Source organism: Drosophila busckii, chromosome X (assembly GCF_011750605.1).
Source record: "Drosophila busckii strain San Diego stock center, stock number 13000-0081.31 chromosome X, ASM1175060v1, whole genome shotgun sequence".
NCBI classification, from domain to species: Eukaryota; Metazoa; Arthropoda; class Insecta; order Diptera; family Drosophilidae; genus Drosophila; species Drosophila busckii.
In genome coordinates, this window is record NC_046608.1 from 12,067,630 (window position 1) to 12,091,675 (window position 24,046).

The following is a 24,046-nucleotide window of genomic DNA, read 5'->3' on the forward strand; positions in this document are numbered from 1 at the left end:
GGGGGGTTAGCTTATCGTTGATGTGAAAATGTGCAAACGTTGATGGAAATGTTTCTCCGATGACATGAAAATAATACCGCATTAAGCTTAAGCTTGGCAATTAGTTCAAGTATTGCGTGCCGCATCAAGTGCATAATTTTGATACAAACTGCCATAAGTATATGCATAAGTAGCTATGCATGCGTATACTTGATACGATCGTCTTGTAATTGGCTCAAGGTCGAGCCCAAGCAACAGCGTTTGCTAATTAATTAAAAACAGACTGCGCAAAATAAGTAAACAAAATAGAAAAAAGTGCTGTATCCACACATTTGCCATATTCATATATATACCTTATATTATGTATCTGCAGCTACTGCATTTAAATAGATTCTATCACTTTTATAGCGCGCTTCAATTATAAATTTCAAATTTAAAGCAATAAAAGTAATACATTTATTGAGCACAAGCGAATTGCAACCGCCTTTAATATATTTAACTCAGTCAAATTGTTTGGCAACGTGACAAAAATTTTGTGAGCCCCAAAAATGAATACATTACATTTTCATTCGTATTCATTGTGCTGCAAGAGACCCACACGACTTTCAGTATTTATTTAAAGATATATGTACATATATGACTCTTAACATATTGCCTCGGCGTATGCAGATTGAACAAAGCGCCGTTAAATTGAACCCAGGCAGAACAAAAGTCGCATACCCACTAAATTCAATCAGTAGACCATATGACAACATATCCACATACAAATGTTTGTGACGAACTGGCTGCCAAATTGTGTAATATATAGTAACATTAGTCACGCAATTATAATTTGCTTTTACTTAGCGCATATATTACGAATTTAAATTTGCCGCCAAACAAACGGTTAGTTGTGCCTAACTAGCGTAATATTATTTAAATTTGCCGCCAAGCAAACAAATAGTTGTGCAGCCCTTAATTTAACCGATGGCTGGCGCGATAACAATTTTCTTCCGCAAGAATATATAGTTGTGCCAAACTATCGATAGCTATAACATTTTTATGTTACACCTCATAGTAACATATTTTTTAAATAGATTATATATTGCATTCTCTAACAATAAACATTAGTGCTCATTAAATGTGTCAATTTCTTTAAATGCATAAGCCAATTCCACCAATTGCAGTTTTAATTTGTTAACAGCTAAGAATCGACTGTGATTTTGTTGCTCTCACTATCGATAAGCGATATATCACGAATATGATAAGCGATTAAAAAATACTTATGACTAGTCACAGGTGAGTAAATATCGCTCAACTCTAACAGAGACGGACGTTGTGCGGGTGTAAATTCCGTAAATTCGCGGCGAAAAAAGCGATGCAACTTTTTAAACAATAAATTAAAATAAATTGTGCGGTTGCAGTGATATTTGTGCAAAAAGGCGTGCCAAGATTATTTGTGAGTGTTAAAAATATTGTGTTGTTTTATAATTTATTGCAATTTGTAATTGCATCGGCAAATTATTATTCACCCTGTGAGTGCGATTGTGTGTATGAGTGTACATGGAGTTTTTCTTTTTTTTTTTTTTGCATGTTTCCGTATGTTGAATGTATATATATGTATAAATGTTTGTATGTGTGTGTGTGTATTGAATCGGGTGCAAAACTGCTCCTTTGTTTGTACAGAACGCAGCGTTGTTGTAGTTTTATATATAGTTGCCGAGAAGTTAGTATCGCTCCCAGCGGCGCCAGCATTAAAAAGGGTGTGTGCCGGCTAAAAACAGAGAAAGAGAATGGAAAAAAACAACAAACAAGCTGTGCAAAAACAACTCCTTGCGTTGTTGTTGCTGCATGTGTATGAGTGTAGTGTACTAACTAATTAATTGCACGCATTTGAACAAAGCTGCAGACATTAAGTGCATGACAAACGCTAGAAAAATGTCAATAAATGCATATGCAACAACAGCAGCAACAAATACATAACGGAACTACCACCAGGAGGCCTTTTTTCGCCCTCTTGCCAGCCAACTCACGCTCGCACACACACATACACACACACACGCATGCACGTCTTGGCTGTGTATGTGTAGTGGTTGAAAACAAAAAACAGTAGCTCAAAGCATTGAAAAAGTGCCGACGTGCCGGTGTGTGCCGGTGCCGCCAACGCCAGCGCCACCACCCACCCCCCACAAAGCAGCTAACGCAGTCTGTGCAACACCCGACGCAGCAGCGGTAGCGGTGGCAGCGTTAAATGTATGCGCGTCTTGCACCCTATGTTTGTATATAGCCAAGCGAAGGAAAAGAGAGCAACAGAGCAGAGAGTGGAAAAGACCCCCAGAAATACACACAAAACAGACAGACACACACACACACACACACACAGAGACAGACAGCGTCCAGAGTCTGTGTGGGACGCTCTCTCATGCTCTGGCGAGACAGCTGCACTGCACTTGTCTTCTCATGTTTAATTCCCATTTTCGCCAACATGCGTCGCCACCACCCCAAACTTGCAACTTGCGTGCAGTTTTAAGCGCAGTTTTCTTTCTTGCTTTTTTTTTTTTTTTTTTGTATTTATACCACATACGTGTTTGTATATTTATTTCTAAATCACTTGACCCGATTACCTGGTGGCTGCAACAGCAGCAACCAATGATGGTCATTTGTTTAGCCGCTTTCTAACGAACCAGTTGAATTTGATTTTTTTGCGCACGCGTCGCCGTCAAGTGAGCGCAAACTGTCTCCTGTTTGCTCAATGTTGTTGTTGTTGTTGTTGCTGCTGCTGCTGTTGTTGTGGCTATTATTGTTTTTGTTTGCGAACACACTTTGGCATGGGCACTAGATAGACGCGGCTTGTTCATGAGTCTGCAACTGCAAGCGACAGAAATTTCAAATAAAGAAAAAGTGGTTTGCAACTGCCAAGACACTTGCTCTTGCTCCTTTCTCGCTAAAAGTTTAGCTGCAGTTTTTTTTTCCGCTTGTGCACTTTATTTATGTGCATGTGTGTGTGTGTGTTTTTCTTTATTTGTTTGCAAAGAAACCTGCTGCACAAGCAGTGCCAAGATCAGTTGACAAATTAAAAAACATATGTGCAAATTAAGATGAAAATGTTTAAGTGCATATTAGTTATAAAATAGGTGTGGCTAGCTGTAAGGACAAAGAGTGCCAAGAGTGCTAAATATACATATGTATTACGTTCTCGTCGCTGTGTGTGTGAGTGAGTAAGTGTGCTTGTGTGGATAAAGCTTATCCGGCAAGTAGTTTGTGCATGTGTGTGTGTGTGTGTGTATGAGCAATCGACATCGTTAATCGTCGCTGCAGCGGCATTGGCATTGGCATTCTGCTTGCAACTTGCTGCTGCTCTCGCTATTTTTGTTGTGTATGCTTTCTCTTTTCATGCAATTGATGTGACACACACACACATACAGACACAAGTTGCAAGTCCTCAATAATTGTCGCCAAGTGCAGCAGCAGCAGCAGTAGCAACAGTCAACATCAAGCGAGTTGAAGTCGCCGCCGCCGTCGTTGCAATTTACATTTTACATTTTCTATTGTTGCTCAAGTGCACAAGTGTGGGCGTGACTTTATCACAAACAACAACAAAAGCTTATCAATTTTGTATTTTCTGCTGCTTGTTTTCGCCTTTTGTACATTCAGTCTGTTGTTATGCGAGTGAATCATGCAGTGAGCAAATTAATTTATAGCTTAACAATAAAATAACTATTTTTGATATTTCAGCTGCTTGCCGTACTGACGTAAACAATAAATAGATAAAGGCAGTAACGATCACGTAAACGGCATACAATAGCTTTAGCTAACACACACACACACACACACCCATACACACTCAGAAGACAGAGAGAGCGCGCGAGCGAGAGAGAGAACCAAGACAATGGCCTGGCGCTTCAAGGCTTCCAAATACAAAAATGCCGCGCCCATTGTACCAAAAGCGGAGGCTTGCGTGCGCGAAATCTGCGTCGGCAGCTATCAGACGTATGGCAACAATATCGCCGCCTCGGCGGCCTTTATGGCCTTCAACTGGGAGCATACGGGCGCAAGTGTGGCCGTTTTGCCGCTGGACGATTGCGGACGCAAGAGCAAGACTATGCCGCTGCTGCATGGACACACAGACACAGTGACGGATCTGAAGTTCTCGCCATTTCACGATGGGCTCTTGGCCACCGCCTCGCAGGATTGTCTGCTAAAAATCTGGCACATACCCGAGAAGGGCCTGGAGCAGTCGCTCTCCGATCCGGAGGCTGTTTTCTCACACAAGCAGCGACGTGTGGAGACAATTGGCTTTCATCCCACAGCCGATGGACTCATGTACTCCACTGCAGCGGGCTGTGTGACACTCTTTGACATTGCCACACAAAAGGAAATATTCTGTAAGTTGGCACAACTCGAATCACTCGAATAGAAGTTGTAATATTTATATATTAATTGTACATTGCAGCCAACAATGAGCATCCGGAGGTCATACAGTCGGCCAGCTGGCGTGAGGACGGCACTGTGCTCGCCACCAGCTGCAAGGATAAGTGTGTGCGCATCTTTGATCCCCGCGCCGCCGGCTCGCCCATACAAATGGTCGCTGAATCGCATCAGAGCATTAAGGATTCGCGCGTTGTTTGGCTGGGCAATCAGCCACGCCTGCTGACCACAGGATTCGATGCGGCACGTTTGCGTCAGGTGATCATACGCGATATACGCAACTTGAATGTGCCCGAGAAGACGCTCGAGCTGGACTGCTCGACGGGCATACTAATGCCGCTTTTCGATCCCGACACAAACATGTTGTTCCTGGCGGGCAAAGGCGATACAACCATTAATTATCTGGAAATCACCGATAAGGATCCCTATCTCATTGAGGGACTGCGCCACACTGGCGAACAAACCAAGGGCGCTTGCCTGGTGCCCAAGCGTGCCCTCAAAGTCATGGAGGCCGAAGTGAATCGTGTGCTCCAGCTCACCTCCAACATGGTCATACCCATTATGTACCAGGTGCCACGTAAGGTGAGCCCCTCATGCTTTGCTTTCAACTTGAAAAGCAGCCGCTTTACTTTTCACCTTTGCGTAGACTTATCGCGACTTCCATGCTGACCTCTATCCTGAGACCACGGGCTACAAGACTGAACTGATTGCCAGCGAGTGGCTCAATGGCACCAATCAGAGCGTGCCCAAGATGAACTTGGATCCAGCGAAGCGGGAGCATGGCGGGGATCCCATTATTGTAAGTATCGTTCGACAGATCAGGCAAAAACGCAGATTTTATTAAAAACAAAAAAACAAAAAGCTTTAAAGAGTTCATAAATCTAAAAATAATTGCTAATTAATTCAAATTGAATAGTCAAAGAGGAATAAATTTGATTAAAGTTATTGCTTTATTTTTACACAAAGCTTATTAGCAGAAATTTAGTTTATGTTTGATTTTTATAAATCAAGATTTGTTGCTTATTATATTTTCGCATTTTCATTGAAACTTTAAGTTATATGAAGGCATCTGCCCAAAGATTGAAATCATTAGTTAATACATATATATTATAAATATTGAATACAAGCAATGTGGCCAATTAAGTAGTAGTTTAGTTATATGCATCTAATTATCTAATCATCAACAAACATACACTTAGATACATCGTGGCAATCTAAGCGATTTCGCCAAAAACATAGAGAACTTGAAGGCGAGCAAGAGCAAGAGCTTGAATCCAAGCCAGAATCAATATCAAAAGCCCGCTGCTCCCTCGGCCAAACGCCAAAACGATAATGAGCACTTTGTAATGCTGCGCAAGTGCAACAATGGCGAGGAGAAGAACGGCAACAATGACAACCACGAGAAGCAGCGCCAGACTCAGACGCAGACCCAGACCCAGACCAAGGATGAGTGCAGCCTCAGCCAATTCGAGCTCATACGCAAATTCGAGTCGAAATATAAAACAGATTCGGAGAAAGATGCTGTCAATATGCAGAGTACGCATTGCGATGACAAGGAATCACCCACTGAGCACTCCACGGGCAGCAGCGAGGAGGCATCCTCATCTGTGGCACTGGACACCAATTCGGCCAGCGGCACCCACTCGCCGCCCAAGCCCATGCCACGCACCTCGCGCAACAATTCGCTGCAAGAGACTGGAGCAACAACACCACAGTCTGGCTCCGGTTCGGTGAGTGGCGGTGATTCTGCTGGCGAATCCAATACGCCACGTCCGCGACCACGCACTACTGCTGCGGCTGCTTACAAGGTGCCCCCACCCTCCTCAACCACCAGCAGTTGCTTCTCACTTTTGGTTTTCGTTTTTATGTAAAACAAACTTTTTATTTTCCATTGGATTTCACACATTTATTTGACTTTATGTTTCGTAGTCATTTGGTTATTATATTAGCTCAGACTAATTATTTTTGCAGCTACTAGTTCCTAGAACAATTTGATTTTCGTTATGAATTTAGATCAACTGCAATATATTGTTTGATTTTAAGTTGATTTTGTATGCGCACATACGTTGCTTGCTTTATTATGTTTGTATTAATTGCATTTGTTTTGTTGCTCTGTTCACAGCCACGCCTTGGGCCGAAGCCGTTCTCCAGCAACAGCGGCGATGTGTCCTTCGATAAAGTCTTTGCAGTGCCCGTCGCACCTGGCTCACATGAGAATCTATCCAATGTTGGTCAAGATAATGGCAGCGAATTGCCCATGCAGGCCGCCAAGCCAGATTTGCTGGTGGAAATCGAAATTAAAAGTAAGTCAGAAAGTAAATGTGCAAGTAACTAATCAAAAAGTAATGCGTAGTAAGCAATACAAAAGGAAAGCAGAACTCAAAAATAGCGAATGCACTGACAAAGTGAAAATTAGGATTATCATCAGTACATTTCATTCTGCCTATGCTAATAAATTCGCTCTAATCGGCACACATACAAATGCACAAACGATTAGCTAGATAAAGTTGTGCAGCTTACCTGCTGCATTTATCTCTCTCACTGTTAAGTCTAACAGAGCGACCTAACATTAGCATGCACTTGATGCGCTCTCTCACTCTCTCGATCAGAACATGGCGCTGCGTGGGAAGCTTCAGCTCATTGCTCCGTGAGCTGCCGTCAGATAAACAAGTGCATTGAAAATTAGGATTATCATCAAAACATTACATTCTGCTTATGCTAATAAATTCACTGTAATCGCTGTAATTTGCACGCATACAAATACACAGTCGGTAAGCTACATAAAGTTGCGCGGCTGTCGTGCTGCATTGAGCTCTCTCACTGTTAAGTTTATCAGAGCGAACTAACATTAGCATGCACTTTACGCTCGCTCTCGCTCGCGCTCTCTCGATAAGAAGATGGCGCTGCGTGGGAGGCTTCAGCTTCAGCTCAATACTGCGTGAGCTGCCGTGGGATAAACAAGTGGGGTGAACACTCGCGTGTTTAATTGAACAAAATGTGTTACAAAACTGTGATTTGGAGTAAATGCCGCCAAAATTGAATTCAATTATTAGAATTGCATTGTACTAATCATAAATTTTTAAATATTTTAGAACAACCTGAACCTGCTGTTGTGGCGGGCAATGGAAATGCCAATGGAGTTCAAAAATCTTTGACAACATCGGAGCGCCGCAAGGTAATTTATAATTATAAATATATATTTAATTATGTGTATATATGTATGTATATATAATTGTGTGCGTGCGTGTGTTTCAACTAATTTTCAATTCTTAAACTTTCTTACATGCCGCCTACGCCTATTGCTATCGCTTAATATATAACTTTCTCAACTCCAAAATTGTTAACTGAAACCAACTAACCAAACAAACCATCTACTCCCACTGACCAACAACAAATGCTGGCCAACAACTCCATAGTCATCAGCTGATGATGATGAATCGTCCGATAAGGTCTGCAATAAAGCCTCTGCAAAAAAAAAAAAACATAAACTAAACTCTCTTACCTTGCATTTTCCCCTTTAATTCGCACTTTAGATATTTGAGCAGAACTCGGAGTCATCGGAGAACTCCACGGAGGGCGAGGATCGCACCGATTCGGATCTGCGTCATTTGACAGCAGTGCGCAGCAGCATTGCCGAGCGTCGTCGTCTCTATGAGAATCGCTCCAAGAGCCAGGTGGATGAGAAGGCCCAATCGCCAGTGCCATTGTAAGTTGGATGCCCCCAAGCATTTCTAAAAATCGTTATTTACTTTTATTTGTGTTTTGGTGTAGACGCCGCGAGAGCTCCAAGGTGGAACCACACAAGTCTAGCCATCAGTCGGTGGGCAGCAATATGCTAAATGCCCAAGCAGGCAGTCTGGATAGCAAGCGCATTTCGGTGCCGGAGGGCAAGCTAATGGATGAGCATCGACGCGGCAATGGCAATGCCAGTGGCATCAAGAAATCTGCCACAGAGGCTGCATTCAGCGCTGCCTCCACCAAGCGCACTTCCACTGTTTTCGGCAAGGTGTCCAAGTTTCGTCACCTGAAGGGCACGCCCGGCCACAAGTCCACACACATTGAGAACTTGCGCAATTTGAGCCGCCAGATACCTGGCGAGTGCAATGGCTTCCATGCCAATCACGAGCGTGTTGCGGTGCCGCTCTCTGGACCCGGCGGCAAGATAGCCATATTTGAGCTAAGCCGACCAGGTCGCCTGCCCGATGGCGTCATTCCATCGCTGGTGAATGGCAGCAATATTATGGACTTTCAATGGGATCCCTTCGATGCACATCGTCTGGCTGTCGCCTGCGACGATGGCATTGTCAAGCTCTGGCGCATCGATGAGGGCGGCCTAAGCGAGCCCACCAACTCACCGCAAGCGGAGCTCACTGCTCATCTGGATAAAATCTATTTCATACGCTTTCATCCGCTGGCCGCAGATGTGCTGCTCACCGCTAGCTATGACATGACCATCAAGTTGTGGGATTTGCGCACCATGTCAGAGAAGTGTGCCCTCAGCGGTCATACAGATCAGATATTCGACTTTGCCTGGAGTCCCTGCGGCAAATTGGGCGCCAGTGTCTGCAAGGATGGCAAGATACGCGTCTATAATCCACGCAAATCCGAGACACCCATACGCGAGGGCAACGGCCCCGTCGGCACACGTGGCGCACGCATCACCTGGGCAGTGGAGGGTCAATATATTGTCTGCACCGGCTTTGACAAGTCTGTATTGACACTTAAGGCTATAAATAATCCTTTTACTAACTGTTTATACGTTTATTAACAGAGTCTCGGAGCGTCAGATTAGCGTGTATAATGCACAAAAATTGAATGCACCGCTCAACACGGCCAGCCTGGATGTCTCGCCATCGATATTGATACCCTACTATGATGAGGACAGCTCCACGCTGTTTGTCACCGGCAAAGGCGACTCGACAATCTATTGCTATGAGATAACCGATGAGGAGCCGTACATATGCCCGCTCTCCCATCATCGTTGCTCATCGCTGCACCAAGGCCTCAGCTTTATAACCAAGAACCATTGCGATGTGGCCAGCGTGGAGTTCTCCAAGGCGTACAGGCTAACAAACACCACAATTGAGCCGCTAAGCTTCACTGTGCCGCGCATTAAGGTGAGCGCGCCACCAGCTCCACTTGCACAGCCTATTTATTTATATTTGTTTGCATTGCAGAGTGAACTATTCCAGGATGATCTATTTCCACCCACACGCGTCACATGGAGCCCCACGCTGTCGGCAGAGGATTGGTTTGGCTGCAATGACAAAGCAGCTGCCAAGATTAGTCTCAAGCCAGAGGGCATGGATACGCGTAGGTTTTCATTAAACTGCTGGCCACAATAGCCTTTTTGTTTAAATATCCTTGTTTGCTATTTATAGTGTCCTCGATACAACAAGTGCCAGCGCCAGCTAAGAAATCAGAGCCCACACCCACGCCCACACAGCAGTTTGTTACTAAGTCTGACTATGAAAGCAACAAGCAGCAGGAGGTAATAGCGCCCTCTCCCTCTCGCACTTAAGCTGTCTCACTCTAATCGATTGTTTTCTATGCAGATACAAAAATCAGTTAGCGCGCGCATGGAGTACAACACCAAGTTGGAGCAGGATGAAATGGAAGGTGTGGATGAGAACGAATGGCAGGAGTAGCGCTCGTGCATATAAAAAGGACAACAGGACGACATATATTCTTAAAATATACACTCATAGTTAAGTTCAGCTCGTATCAATGCAAATGCAACTAACTCTTATGCATTGCCATTATATATTCACACACACACACACACACACACACACACAAACAAACACATACTAACAGAGACTTATAACGATTGTTAGCTAGGCAAGAGTAAAGATTGTAGGCCAGGCCTTGTGTACAGCATTTTGTGCACAGCAAACACACAACACACACACACACACACACACACAGTTAGTTGGAAAGAGAGGGCAAGAACTAGTTAGAAAGAGAGAGAGAGAGAGCGAAAGCGCGTTTTGGTTGTGCCAAGAAACATGCAGAGTTCCCTTAACTGTATTCACTGCATTTTAATCGCTTCATTATTTGCCAAATTATTAATTTTTGTCGTTTTCGTTTCTTTTTTTTTACATACATATATTATATACAATACATATATATGTTTATTTATGTAGTTAGTCGAAGAAAATTAGTTTAGCATTTTAACATTGCTGCTTTTTATACATTTATACTATTTTTTATTATTATTTGCTTAAGTTTGTGGCCATATAAATATTGTGAAATGAGTAGAGAACGTACATATGTTAGTTATGTATTGTTTATGTTTTTTTTTTTTTTACATATATATTGTATGAATATATAATTTAGCTCTCATTCTTAACGACACGTGTCCTCTCTATGCAAAACAAATTATAAAGTAGTGCTCTCTCTATAGCTGCCGCATACACTTCTTTTATATAGTATTGGAATTAGTCTCGTCTAGTCTTTAGAAATGCATTTGCTTGAAATTCAATTCCAAAAACCTAGTAATCGATCAATTTATCAAACAAAAAACATATAGACTGTGTACTGAGACGTTTAATGCGTAGGCCAATCAAGCAAGAATTTGTTAACAAAACAATCAACAGACACACACACACACACAGACAGACACTTACACATGCATACGAGTAAATTTATACAACTAATATTCAAACTAATCAAACAAAATGTAACAACAGAATCAAAAAGACAAAACAATTTTATATAATTCCAAAATGTATAACGAAAAGACTTGCGTAAACGCAGCGTTGCCATTAAAAATACACAGTGAGCTAATTAATTAAAAACTAAGCACTCCAAAGAGACTAAAACTTGAAGCAAAAGGCCAACTGCAATAGTTACATAAATACCATACCAACATATATATTATATATATAAATATATATATTTTGTATACAATAGTAAACAGTAAAGAACAAATTTTGCGACTGATTGACAACAAACAATGTTTCGACCAAGAAAAAACTTCTCGGGTGTTTTGGCCATAGCCATAGCTAGAGCCTAGAGCCAATTTTTTTGATATTACTTGATATGTATGCATAAGTCACAAGACGATTAAGAGGCAATTAATGTCCGATAACGCTGCATTTATATACTCAAAACGAAACAGACTCTCTTGATATATAACCATATACATAACTATATAGTAATTACAGTATTCAACTCAAGATTTGTGTATTTTTTGGTTCTATATAGACATTCTCAAAGCATTCATCCCCAGTACTTATACCACTAAACCAAGCTGTCGACTTGCTAGCATATATGTATCATATATATGCGCTCGATCATGCATATATAGCTTAGTTTATTGTACTAGTATGTAAACAAACGTTTTTTTTTTTTTTTCGATTATAACAGCGCGCTTGATTAACATTTCGATGTATTTCTCATTCCTGTTTAGCAAGCAATTATTAATAATAATAATAATTGCAGCGTTTTATATATTTTTTGTATTTCAATTTCAATACGCATGCTACACTGCACTGTGTGTGTGCGCATACTGCTATTGAGTACTGTATTTATTAGCCATACATGCATATAGTATATATAAAATATTTACAAATATATAGAACATATAACATACATATATGTAATTCTTTTTGAATGTCTCGCTATTTACACACACACACACACACACACACACACACACACACACACACACATATATATACATATGTAGCATATTTGATATGTATGCAATTGATAATTGACATTGATATTGATTTCTATATAATTAGCAATGGCAAAGCAGCAAAAACAAAACTGAAAGCAAGACAACAATTATTATAATAATTTATAAACGACAAAAGAAAAAAAAAATGGCATATACATTATTATTATATACAATTTATTTTACAGTATATTCGATATCGATACTCTAGCGCTAAGAAATAAAAATAAAAAAACAAAAGCAAAATATATTTATATACATAATAAAATAAAATGAAAATGCGAAAATAACCCAAATGTTCAAATGTATACTTAATGATTTTAATTGCGAGCATAATTTAATTTTCTTACATTAATTTGTTTTAATTTTGCTTGCAATAGTTTGAGCGTTTGTTTATGAATTGGCTACATATGCTATATATAAGATATATATGCAGCAGTTGGCCTTTTATTGAATTATCGCGTCGTCCTTGGCAACGTAGCACAGTTTTGAAGTGAAAGCGACTGCGGTGTGGCATCGAACAAACAAATCGCAATTGGAAATTGGCGCAAGGCTTGGCCAAAATATTTACACTCAGTGCTTGGCACTGGAGCGGAGCGTGCGCCATGAAGTTTCTGCTTAAGAAATGTCTGCGCAAGAAGACGCCCGAGATGAAACCAGGCGCCATACTGGACGCAGTCATCTCCCAATCCAATGCCACAGCCTGCAAGTGTTTGCTCTATAAGCTGGCCGACTATAAGCGAGGTAAGCACTCTATACTGTGTGGGTGGGTGGGTGGCTGTGGTGTGTTGTGCTTGCTCTAATGTTGCATTGCAGGTGGTGATCTAATCGATGCCATCAATACGGGCGGACTGATTGCCGTGGAGCAGCTGATACGCGAGCAGTTTGGCGTCTTTATGTATAACGATGGCAAGGGCCAGGTGATTAATCGCGCCGAGTTCTTGCGCTGGAAGTATCGCGATCATACGGAGGTCACCATACCCATTGAGGCATCGCTCTCCATACACGATCCGCTGGGCAAGTGGGAGGACCACAAGGCCTGCTGGCAAATGCAGTATCGTGGCGCGCTGGGCGAGAGTTTGCTGCACGTGCTCATCATTTGCGACTCCAAGATTCATACGAAGCTGGCGCGCGTGCTGCTGCGCGTCTTTCCCAATCTGGCGCTGGATGTTATGGAGGGCGAGGAGTACTTGGGCGCCAGTGCGCTGCATCTTTCAATTGCGTATAGCAACAATGAGCTTGTGGCCGATCTCATCGAGGCGGGTGCGGACATCAATCAGCGCGCCATCGGCAGCTTCTTTCTGCCGCGCGATCAGCAGCGCACCAATCCGGCCAAGAGCACCGACTACGAGGGCTTGGCCTACATGGGCGAGTATCCATTGGCCTGGGCCGCCTGCTGCGCCAACGAAAGTGTCTACAATCTGCTGGTCGACTGCGGCGCCGATCCGGATGCGCAGGACTCCTTTGGCAACATGATACTCCACATGGTGGTCGTCTGCGACAAGCTGGACATGTTCGGCTATGCGCTGCGGCATCCCAAGACGCCCGCCAAGAATGGCATAGTGAACCAAACGGGACTCACGCCGCTCACCCTTGCCTGCAAGCTGGGCCGTGCCGAGGTCTTTCGCGAGATGTTGGAGCTGTCGGCGCGTGAGTTCTGGCGCTACAGCAACATCACCTGCTCCGGCTATCCGCTGAATGCGCTGGACACGCTGCTGCCCGATGGCCGCAAACAGATTGTCCCCCCCCCCCATCAATTCCAATGTAATTAAATTTGTTTGACAGACTGGAACTCGGCGCTTTTCATTATCCTGAACGGCACCAAGCCCGAGCATCTGGATATGTTGGACGGTGGCATTATTCAGCGTCTGCTCGAGGAGAAGTGGAAGACCTTTGCCCAAAATCAGTTTCTCAAGCGCCTGCTCATTCTCTCCACACATCTGCTCTGCCTTTCCGTCTCCGTCTATCTGCGTCCAGCTCACGATGGCGAAGACGAAGCAGCCGATGCACCCGCCACGGCTGCGCTCAAGCTGGAAATCGAGAATGGCGACAATGCGGATGCGGATGGGGATGACTATAATGCTCAGACTGTGGCTCGCTATTGTGCCGAGCTGGCGACCATAGCGGGCGTCCTAAGCTATGTAATCTTCCAGCAGGGCGATGAGATCAAGAATCAAGGACTCTCTGCTTTTCTCAAGCAGCTGGTAAGCAAACAATTTATTCATTTATTTATTTATTTTATTATTTATCCAATCCAGTCGCATGCGCCCGCCAAGGCAATATTTCTGTTCTCCAATCTGCTGATCCTCGCCTGCATACCGTTTCGTTTAATTGGCGACACGGACACCGAGGAGGCCATACTGATTTTTGCTGTGCCTGGCAGCTGGTTCCTGCTCATGTTCTTTGCCGGGTAAGTCAATGACAAGCTTTTCGACTATCTCTATCTCACTCTATCGCTCTCTGTCTCCTTCTTGCAGCGCTATACGGCTAACTGGACCCTTTGTTACCATGATCTACAGCATGATCACGGGCGACATGTTCACCTTTGGCATCATCTACTCCATAGTGCTCTGCGGCTTCTCGCAGGCATTTTACTTTCTCTACAAGGGACATCCCCAGGTGCAGTCCACCATGTTCAATACGTACACCAGCACCTGGATGGCGCTCTTCCAGACCACGCTGGGTGACTACAATGTAAGTGAATCTTCAAACTAAATTAATTCAATTTGATATTTAATTATTCGCTTGGCAGTATCCGGATCTGAACCAAACCACGTATCCAAATTTATCGAAAACGGTCTTTGTCATATTCATGATATTCGTGCCCATTCTGCTGCTGAACATGTTGATTGCCATGATGGGCAACACCTATGTGACCGTCATTGAGCAATCGGAGAAGGAGTGGATGAAGCAATGGGCCAAGATTGTGGTCACGCTGGAGCGCGCGGTGCCGCAATCGGATGCCAAGGGCTATCTGGAGGCCTACTCTATACCACTCGGTCCGGCGGACGATACGGGCTTTGAGGTGCGCGGCGTCATGGTGATCAAGAGCAAGAGCAAGACGCGCGCCAAGCAGCGCAAGGGCGCCGTATCCAACTGGAAGCGTGTGGGACGTGTCACGTTGACGGCGCTGAAGAAACGCGGTATGACGGGCGAGGAGATGCGTCGCCTTATGTGGGGACGCGCCTCCATCTCCAGTCCAGTGAAGGTGACCAAGCAAAAGCTCAAGGATCCCTATAATCTGCACACGGAATCGGACTTCACCAATGCCATGGACATGCTCACCTTTGCCAACAATCCAGCCTCCAGCAATGGCGTCCTACTGCGCTCTGCCACCGCCAGCACGGTGACTGCCGCAGCTGTGGCGACCCCGGATCCATTTCGTGAGCTTATACTCATGTCGGATAAGCGGCCGGAGACGCATGATCCGCAATACTTTGCCGGTCTACAGCAGCTGGCCAATAAGGCGCTTGAGCTGGTCGAGCAGACACTCAAGGCGCAGCCACAGCTGGCCAAGAAGCCAGTGGCGCCTGCAGCAGCAGCAGCAGCTCCAGTAGCAGCAACGACAGCAGCAGCAGCAGCAGCTCCAGTGCCTGACACAGCGGCCACGCCAGCTCTGGCTTTGCCCATGCCCGGCAATCTAAGCAACTTGTTTCAGGATCCCAAAGAGATTGTGGATCCCAAAAAGCTGGAGGAGTTCATGAACATGCTCGCCGAGGTGGAGACCGAGGAGAGCGACAGTGGTGGTCCGATCTTAGGCAAACTATCGCTGGCCAAGCGCACGCACAATGCGCTCTCCAAGGCGGATATACAGCGAGCTGCCCATGGCGAAGGCAAAGCCATGTGCTCGGTGTGGGAGCAGCAGCTGCCACAGCTGGACATAGACGTTGGCTTGAATTTTGATGAAACTGTAGCGGAAGAAGTGCTTACCATTGAGCAGGAGGCCGAGGTGGAGACCGAAGACGGCAATGGCGGGCAAGAGGAGAGCGAGGACTTGCCCACAGCGGACGAGGTGCATGCCACCATGAAGCAGTTCCATTTGCGCAAATGCCAGCCCAAGCAGGACGAGGCAGCGCGTCGTGCCAAAAGCGCGCGCATAAGACGCAGAAATAAGTGAGTGTGGAGAGAGAGAGAGATGCAGTGCATCCGCAATTAATCTATGTTTAAATTTGCAGAGTGTCACCGGAGCAAAGCGAAGCAGAGGCAACGACAACGGCAACGACGACACGTGGCCGCTCGGCACATGCGCGCAAAAATCAGCAGACATCACCGCCCGATCCGCTGGAGCCTTGGAGCACCCGTGAGCTGCAGGATATTAACAAAATACTAGCAAGGAAATGAGCAGACATTCGAATGGTTTTTAAATTTGCTTATATTTGTTTTCATTTGTTGTTGTTGTTGTTGTTGTTGGTGTTGTTGTTGGGATTAGCTTAGAATTAACTTACTAATGCACAAACTAAATTTAAAATATTTAAATAAATGTTATCTTTGGCATGTTGCACCAAAGCTGCCACGCACAGAGTCCTGTGTCCAGTTCAAGCTTAATGCTTGAACTGCTTTTTGTTACTGTTTTGTGTGTTGTTTATAAAAAATACTTTTGCTCTTGAAACCTGCAGATTGTATGAGAGGAGGAGCACAGCGCTTGGCCAGCATACAGATGCTCCCAAGGGATTTGTTTGCGCAGCTGCAGAGTGGACACAGTAGCTTCGACTTACAGTTATAAATTACATTAGTTCATATATTTATCACTGTACATTGGCAACATGGAACTACGACGATGTAGTTGGATATAGGTATATATAGTATAGACTCTACTCTGCCGCGTGCACTTGTTTCCCAGTTTGTTTTTATGATATGTACAATAGACAGCAGCAGACCAAGCGCTGCATCCTCTCACTGTATTTGTTTGTGTGTGCATGTGTGTGTGTGTGTGGTGAACAGCTTGATGCTACATACTACTACATATACAAAAGGTGGAGAAAAATGTTATGTGGGTTTTGTTTACTTTACAAAGTGAGCTTAAATTTCTAAAATTAATGGACTTAGTTAGCTAACTAAATAATCTCTGCACTAATTGAATTTACACGCACACACATATAATATACATATGTGTGTGTTTCTGATTGTTTGTTTATCTCTGTCACTCTTCGTCTGTCTGTCCGTCTGTCTGTCTATTTGTATGTACGCAATCAATGCCAATTCGCCTCCCCAAATTGCCTCCCTATGCTTCTCAATTTAACGTACGATTGCGCTAACGGCCAAAACTTTGAACTTATACTAAGCTATATATCTATAACTATATGTATATACGCATATATACGCGTATCTGTGCGTTTTACCGAAAGCCGCCGCTTAGCGTACGATCGGTGGATATTGTTTGCAGTGTTTGGGGCTGCGCTTGTTGCGTCGCCGTTTGCGCATTGGACGCGGTTGCATTTATAAATATTGACGCTGAGTTATTGTTGCTATTGCTATTGTTACTATTGACACTGTTCACATTGCTGGCAGTTATTTGCATATGCTGCTGCTGCTGCTGTTGCTGCTGCTGATGCTGCTGAACTTGCTGTACCTGCTGCACCTGCACCTGAACTTGCTGCTGCTGTTGATGGTGATGCTGCTGTTGCTGCTGCTGAAGTTGCTGATGTGCAGTTGTGCCGCCCAGCTGCAGAATCTGCTGCGCTGTCAACAGTTGCGTCGGTATAATCACCTGCTGCTGCTGATTGTGCTGCGCTGCCGCCGCTGCCTGCAACTGCTGCTGCTGTTGCTGCTGCTGCATCTGCAGACGCAGTAAATGCAACTGATTCGCATTAATGGCAATCTATAGGAGTAAGCATTAGCTTTACTTCGTTGAAGCTTGTAGTTAATTAACTTACCGGCACATTGGTCAGTTCACCTGTTGGCGTCACCACCTGCTGAAGCAACTGTATTTGCTGCTGCTGTTGCTGCTGCTGCTGGTGTTGTTGCTGCTGTGCCAGGTTCTGCAGCAGCACCTGCGTCTGCTGTTGCTGCTGCTGCGCCGCTGTTGTTGGCGCTGGCGTGGCTGTTAGCTGACCATTGGGACCAGCAGTGAGAATCAGCTGCTGCGTTGGCTGCTGCGTCACAATGTTGAGGCCCAGACTGTTTTGTTGCTGCTGCTGTTGTTGCTGTTGATGATGCTGCAGCTGCTGCACCAGCTGAGTAGGCTGCTGACCTGGAAGCGCTATGAAGTACTGCAGCTGCTGTGGTCCCGCGCCGGGCTGTATAATTTGTACCTGCTGTGGCTGATGTTGTTGATGCGTAGTAAGCTGCTGCAGCTGCTGACTGCTGTTGACGGCTGCCGCTGCAAACAGTTCCGGATTGACGGCGCTAAAGCCAAGCACTTCAGCTGCACTGGCGTCCAATTTGAGACTAGTTGTTGCTTGAGCGGGTAGGCTGCCGGTGCTGATCACATTGCCGGTGACAAAGTTGCCGCTCACATTGTTGCAGTGGGGCACAGTTGTAACGGCAGTGACAACCGAAGCGGTAGTGGTGCCTATGCAGTTAGAGCTGTTGGGCTCTTTGGATTTCTGTGTGGTTGAGGGTTTGATTTCCTCGCGCGGCACTATATCAATGAGAAAATCAAACTGATCATAGTTGGCAATGGCTTGCGCTATATCCGAGCGCTGCAATGTGCGGCGACGGCTTTCCTCGGTGTGCACCCAGGCGCGCATGGTGAGTTCTTGTATGAAATACTCGCAGGCTTTCGCAAACAGCAACGGCGCCTCGCCAGCAATCATTTTTGCATTCTCGTCCAGCTTCATAATCTTCTTAATGCGCGCCAATGGCAGCACCTGGTGCTTGGCATCGACCTGTCCGATGTTGTTCACTTCGCTTATTATAGTGGGCCAGAAGTTTTCAATGGTTGGCGGCGGCTTGCGCGTCACTTGCACACGTGCCGCCTTGCTGGGCTTTTCCTTGGGCGTCGGTCCCGTCGTCGTCATGGAGGTCACTGTTATGCCTGTGTAGTTGTTGCCGCTGACGCTATTGCTTACCTGAATTCCCGTTTGCATGGGCATGGCCAGCTGTTGTGAGGAAACAATAACAGCGTTTGGTCGACGTTGACCCGCCGCGCCACCGACATTGCCCTTTACTGAGGTGTCAGTTAGCTCCATTTTGATTGGCGTAACGGTAATGGTATTATCAAACATCGTTGTGGAATTGCTGAAACACATACACACGTTAATTAGTGCACAATCAAATTTACAAAACATGCACGCACTGTACCGTGCTGCAGCATTGGGTGGAAACACTCACTTATTTGGCGCCTTATTCGTGGTGCCATTGTTGGTGGCGTACATGGCCACAGTATCTTTGGCTAGGCGCGTATACTGCGGGCGTTTTGTGAGGGTTTTTGAAACCGGCACAGCGGCAATTAACGTATTAAATTGACTTAATATTGTATTGCTGGTAAATTTCGCAAATGCGTAATGCATACACAATGCGTTAGGGATGACAAATAAAGCTGCAAAAGTATCGACGTACGCTTGTAGTGACTCGTTACTTTTAGGATACTTGTGACAAGTAACAGCTATGCCGAAACAGCTATGTCTGCCATCGATGTACTATACCTATTCATAAAACGCCAATTTGTACTATATAAATAAATTTAGATATTACAAATAAGTATCTGAAAATACATTTGTATATACTTTTATTTAAGGCAATTTTTTAAAACCGATAACAAAACACAAATCGATTAAACGCTCATACTGATTTCGTTCCAGCGCTAGCGCGGATCACATTTGTGTATGCGGCAAACCATTTGTTGATTTTTTGTTTTATTTCTAACTCAAATGGTTACCAACAAGGAGCCGGCGGATGCGCTGACATCAACGTCAGCGGTAACAGGTATGCCGCAAAAGCGTTTTTACCGCCAACGAGCACACTCCAACCCCATAGCAGATCACAGTTTTGACTAGTAAGCCAGTGCACGTTTTTAGTTTAAAGTGAACCTAATCTAAATGCTCTTTCTACAGTCCTGCCCGACCTGAAGATGTAGATTGGCGTTCATTATATCCCAGCATAAGCGCAGGGCAGCAAGTGGAATTTGCGGATATTGGATGCGGCTATGGTGGCTTTCTAGTTACACTGGGCGAGATGTTTCCCAATAAGCTGGCTATTGGTATGGAGATACGCGTCAAAGTGTCCGACTATGTGATCGATCGCATAACGGCATTAAGACACCGTCACAAGGACGATGGGGCATATCAGAATATTGCATGTTTACGCACCAACGCAATGAAATATTTGCCAAATTATTTCATAAAGGGTCAGCTCGAAAAGATGTTCTTTCTCTATCCGGATCCACACTTTAAGCGCGCGAAGCACAAGTGGCGCATTATTAATCAGGCACTCTTATCTGAATATGCATATGTGCTGCGTAGTGGAGTAAGTAGTACCCGGATACTAAAATAGCGTTTCGTGTTTTCATTTATAATTGATTGTCTGTTCCAGGGCTTAGTCTACACAATGACTGATGTGGAGGATTTGCACAAATGGATAGTCTCCCATATGAATCAACATCCATTATATGAACGCCTTAGCGAAGAGGAAGCTGTAAGCAAATCAGCCTAACTTGGCATTAATAATTTATTAAACAAACTTCTTTTTAAGGATGCCGATCCTATAACACCAAAGCTCTATCAAAGCAGTGAAGAGGGCGCCAAGGTGGTGCGCAACAAAGGCGATCATTTCTTAGCCATATTCCGCCGCCTTTAGGGCACGCGAACATGCAATCATATATTTACAAACATGTGTACATGTTCAAAAATATACATATATTGTTAAACATAAATAATTTAAGCCAGGTATTCATTGCAATACCCAATGCCCTCGCAGCTAATTAGAGTGTGCCCACTATCGTCGTACTCAATGTTAAACTTCACATCAGCCATCTGCTCGGCCACGTAAATTGCGGTTCGTGTGTGCTTAGTAAGCGGACCAGTTAATATACGTGAGCAGCCTTGCGCCAGCGCCATATAAATAATTAATTGATCCTGCATATGGGCATCCACACAGATCTCATGTTTAATGTAGCCGGCCAGCTCGCAAGAGACATTGGAGCCAATGAAGTGACCATCAATGTTTTTCTCACCGAGGCCAGCAGCGCCTAAAGTAATGCCCGTGCTTGTTTCTGCTACTAATATAAGTCCAGCGCCATTATCGCGCGCCTTATCCGGCATATGCTTATGCACTTGTATATTGCACTCATGTCCCGGCCAGAGGCGATGCATCTCACGCTCCGCTGAGTGTTGTATGTCAAAGGCAATGCACTTGGGCAGTCGACCGGCATAGTAGGTGAGTCCCTGCACAGTTTTAAACTTGCCAAAGTCTGTAAGTTCTACTGCTTTCAGCATCCTTAACGGCTCAATGTCGAGTAGACAGCGTCCACTGCCACGCGGATAGAATCCATAGTGCAGTACCTTGAGATCAAAATTGACGCCTAAGCGTTTTAATGTAGGCTGCAGCACCTGCTGCATGTATTCCACTTGCGGAGAAAAGGACACATTTGTGCCGCCAATCACATCTACGCGGGATGGGCTGCCACCAAAGAGCAGCACCGGCATAATCATCTGATATATGAGCGTTATGCTAGCTGCGGTGCGTGTGTCCATCTTATACATGGCACTAGTAATTTTATGTGGGGTGAACTCCAGCTCTGTGGACAGCAGCTTGTTTCCAGTGACATCCGCTTTGGCAATGTCACGCAACAGATTGACGCCGTGCAAATGTTGATGGGATAGTCCCGGCTTGGGCCGATTTGCCCGTATCTTAACCACACGCACAGGACGTTTGAGTAATACGCTTAGGCTCAAAGCATTTCGTAGGGCCTGTCCGCCACCCTCTAGATAAGAGCCGTCTATTTCTACGAAAGCAGTCATGCTCTTCTTGTCGAGTTGCCTGTTGACTAAAGAGATAAATTACTGGTATATCAACTTTGAAAATTGCATACAGGTTTGAGCAAGTCCTTAAATGATTTAAACATAAGCCCTATGCACACATAAATTCGATTTAATTTTGTGTTGAAATTGTTGACAGAACTACTATTTGAAATAGGTTGGCAGCCCACAGCCTTAGAATTCAAATATGTAACTAGTGACTATCGTCACGGTTTTCAAGGCTTAGCACAGGTTGGCAGCTCTGCACCGCCTACTCTGAGCAAAATAGAAAAGAACTGATCCAAACATTGCGTTTTAATTTAATTGAGACATATTTTTGTTTGCAGTTTAAGCATTCAATAGCCGTGAAAGCCTTGCCACCATGTCAAAGGTATATTTACTACCTGTGGCTACCTTTCTCATCTTCCAGGTGACGTTTCTCGGCACGTAAGTGTTTACTTCGTCTTAAATATTATTCGCCGTTATTTTCATTATTTTGTTGCTTATTTCTCAGATATATTGTGGCAGTGCTGGAGGGTCATGTTGTGCCCACTATCCCATATATAAGTGATGCAGCTACATATTCGCCGGAAAGCTGTATTTTTGCGCAACTCATAAACATTGGCAGTGTTCTGTGTAAGTAGGCTGTCTGCATTCCCAACAAAAAACTTGAATCTCGAGTGGCGCGTGAGTCATGAACAGATTATTTATTGTGAAAATAGTATCTGTAGTATACCGTACTTACTATATTGTAATTGTATTGCCTTTTGTTTACAGTGGGAATCACAATTTATGTGCGCTATCGTCATGTACTGCAATTATTTGAGCACCATCCGGATTTGGACAGCACAGTATTGCGCCATAATCGCGTAGCCTTATGGTTTGGCTTGATCTCCTGCTTGGGAATAAGCATTGTCGGCAATTTTCAGGAGACAAATGTGCGAATTGTGCATTTCATAGGCGCATTCTGTTGCTTTGGCTGTGGTACGCTCTACTTTTGGATGCAGGCCCTCATCACATACATTCTATACCCAATGGCCGGCACACGTATCTTTGCACACATACGCCTTGGAATGTCAGTCGCCTGCACAATATTATTCATAATGCTAGCGGTCACGGGCATCATGTCGCATATACTCTTCAATGGACAGAATCCACGTAAATGGTAAATAGAATTTAATTAAAAGTTTACAAATGTAATTCAACATTTTACTTATGCAGGTACCCCTCGGATGGCGGTTGGTATTATCATGTTGTTAGCTCAATTTCGGAGTGGATCATGGCCACAGTTTTTAGCTTCTACATTTTAAGCTTTACGCCAGAGTTCCGTGATATATCGCTGGATCATCCGCAGATCTCATTGCTCTCATATGCCTTGATGGTATAAAAAAACTGACTATTTTACAAAATGTACATATATAATTGTAAAATGATAATCCAATGCGGAGTCGCAGAGCTAGAGGTCTTACCTATGACACGCTCTGGTTCCATGAATTTCCTGAACTTATTATCAAGTAGAAACCTACACATAGGCATATATATATAGTCAAGCTTAATCCTAATGTATATAAGTGCCGTTCCTGGCAGCCCTTAATAGCGTTTGTTTATATATGCTTCATAAGTTCATGACATTATAGCTAGTGTCATGTCAAGCAGGAAGTATATACCAAATACAGAAGCACAATATATACCAAATGCAAAATAAGTCAGCAGCGTTATTCTTTTTTAGTTATAACTTGGTCAATTACTATCAGATTGTTTAATTGTTTCCTTTGTTATGCTCGTATTGATGCAATAATCAAAATTGCAAGCCTTAGGTTTTCCAAATTTGAATGCAGTTTATTAAGATGCTTCTCACGAGTATAACAAAACATGAAACTGTGAAATCGGACTCTATTTCACTAAGTTAGAGCTTATAAAAGATTGATGTTTCATAGAAAGTCGTCTTGTTTCTTTATTCTTTTGTTTTTTTTTTTTTAAATTGAACCAATTCACACTAATTTCATTTGTGAATGCCACGCCCACATAAAATGGTACAAAACATCTCAATCCCACAAAATGCAACCATTGGTTTTTGTGC

The 24,046-nt window shown here is 44.1% G+C and overlaps 6 protein-coding genes across 11 annotated transcripts; 4 read left to right on the plus strand and 2 right to left on the minus strand.

Annotated features, from left to right (window-relative positions):
* The first annotated feature begins 1,282 nt into the window (after positions 1-1,282).
* Positions 1,283-10,495, plus strand: LOC108605250 (coronin-7). Of its 5 annotated transcripts, XM_017994869.1 has the most exons (14): positions 1,283-1,417; positions 3,694-4,343; positions 4,412-4,968; positions 5,033-5,185; positions 5,586-6,194; positions 6,509-6,689; positions 7,479-7,561; positions 7,803-7,835; positions 7,920-8,092; positions 8,158-9,093; positions 9,158-9,503; positions 9,564-9,699; positions 9,768-9,877; positions 9,942-10,495. In XM_017994869.1, the coding sequence occupies exons 2-14, from the start codon at positions 3,848-3,850 to the stop codon at positions 10,032-10,034; spliced, it is 3,906 nt and encodes a 1,301-aa protein (XP_017850358.1). In that variant the 5' UTR covers positions 1,283-1,417; positions 3,694-3,847; the 3' UTR covers positions 10,035-10,495. The 5 variants fall into 5 exon arrangements, with proteins under 5 accessions (XP_017850358.1, XP_017850354.1, XP_017850357.1 ...); XM_017994865.1 differs by lacking the exon at positions 5,586-6,194 and having other exon boundaries at positions 9,942-10,492; XM_017994866.1 differs by lacking the exons at positions 1,283-1,417; positions 5,586-6,194 and adding an exon at positions 3,154-3,172 and having other exon boundaries at positions 9,942-10,492.
* Positions 10,496-12,675: 2,180 nt separating this feature from the next.
* On the plus strand, positions 12,676-16,418 carry LOC108605249. The gene is given in 6 exon segments (XM_033294263.1): positions 12,676-12,814; positions 12,887-14,274; positions 14,329-14,480; positions 14,548-14,764; positions 14,823-16,183; positions 16,246-16,418. Coding segments are annotated over 6 exon segments (3,423 nt in total). The 3' UTR covers positions 16,412-16,418.
* A 974-nt stretch (positions 16,419-17,392) lies between these two features.
* LOC108605293 (nuclear transcription factor Y subunit beta) lies at positions 17,393-19,558 on the minus strand. Its single transcript, XM_033294264.1, has 3 exons — positions 19,343-19,558; positions 17,944-19,249; positions 17,393-17,888 (listed from the first exon to the last, which is right to left on the minus strand). Exons 1-3 carry the CDS (start codon positions 19,519-19,521, stop codon positions 17,406-17,408), a joined length of 1,968 nt encoding a protein of 655 aa, XP_033150155.1. The 5' UTR covers positions 19,522-19,558; the 3' UTR covers positions 17,393-17,405.
* Positions 19,559-19,812: 254 nt separating this feature from the next.
* LOC108605285 (tRNA (guanine-N(7)-)-methyltransferase) lies at positions 19,813-20,890 on the plus strand. The gene is made up of 4 exons (XM_017994933.1): positions 19,813-20,006; positions 20,065-20,476; positions 20,543-20,644; positions 20,702-20,890. Exons 1-4 carry the CDS (start codon positions 19,882-19,884, stop codon positions 20,804-20,806), a joined length of 744 nt encoding a protein of 247 aa, XP_017850422.1. The 5' UTR covers positions 19,813-19,881; the 3' UTR covers positions 20,807-20,890.
* LOC108605279 (RNA 3'-terminal phosphate cyclase) lies at positions 20,804-22,168 on the minus strand. Of its 2 annotated transcripts, none has more exons than XM_017994925.1 (2): positions 22,041-22,168; positions 20,804-21,972 (listed from the first exon to the last, which is right to left on the minus strand). In XM_017994925.1, exons 1-2 carry the CDS (start codon positions 22,071-22,073, stop codon positions 20,887-20,889), a joined length of 1,119 nt encoding a protein of 372 aa, XP_017850414.1. In that variant the 5' UTR covers positions 22,074-22,168; the 3' UTR covers positions 20,804-20,886. The 2 variants fall into 2 exon arrangements, with proteins under 2 accessions (XP_017850414.1, XP_017850416.1); XM_017994927.2 differs by having other exon boundaries at positions 20,804-21,988; positions 22,041-22,148.
* Positions 22,169-22,233: 65 nt separating this feature from the next.
* On the plus strand, positions 22,234-24,040 carry LOC108605287 (DNA damage-regulated autophagy modulator protein 1). The gene is made up of 4 exons (XM_017994934.1): positions 22,234-22,413; positions 22,481-22,602; positions 22,744-23,131; positions 23,188-24,040. The coding sequence occupies exons 1-4, from the start codon at positions 22,349-22,351 to the stop codon at positions 23,351-23,353; spliced, it is 741 nt and encodes a 246-aa protein (XP_017850423.1). The 5' UTR covers positions 22,234-22,348; the 3' UTR covers positions 23,354-24,040.
* The last annotated feature ends 6 nt before the right edge of the window (positions 24,041-24,046 follow it).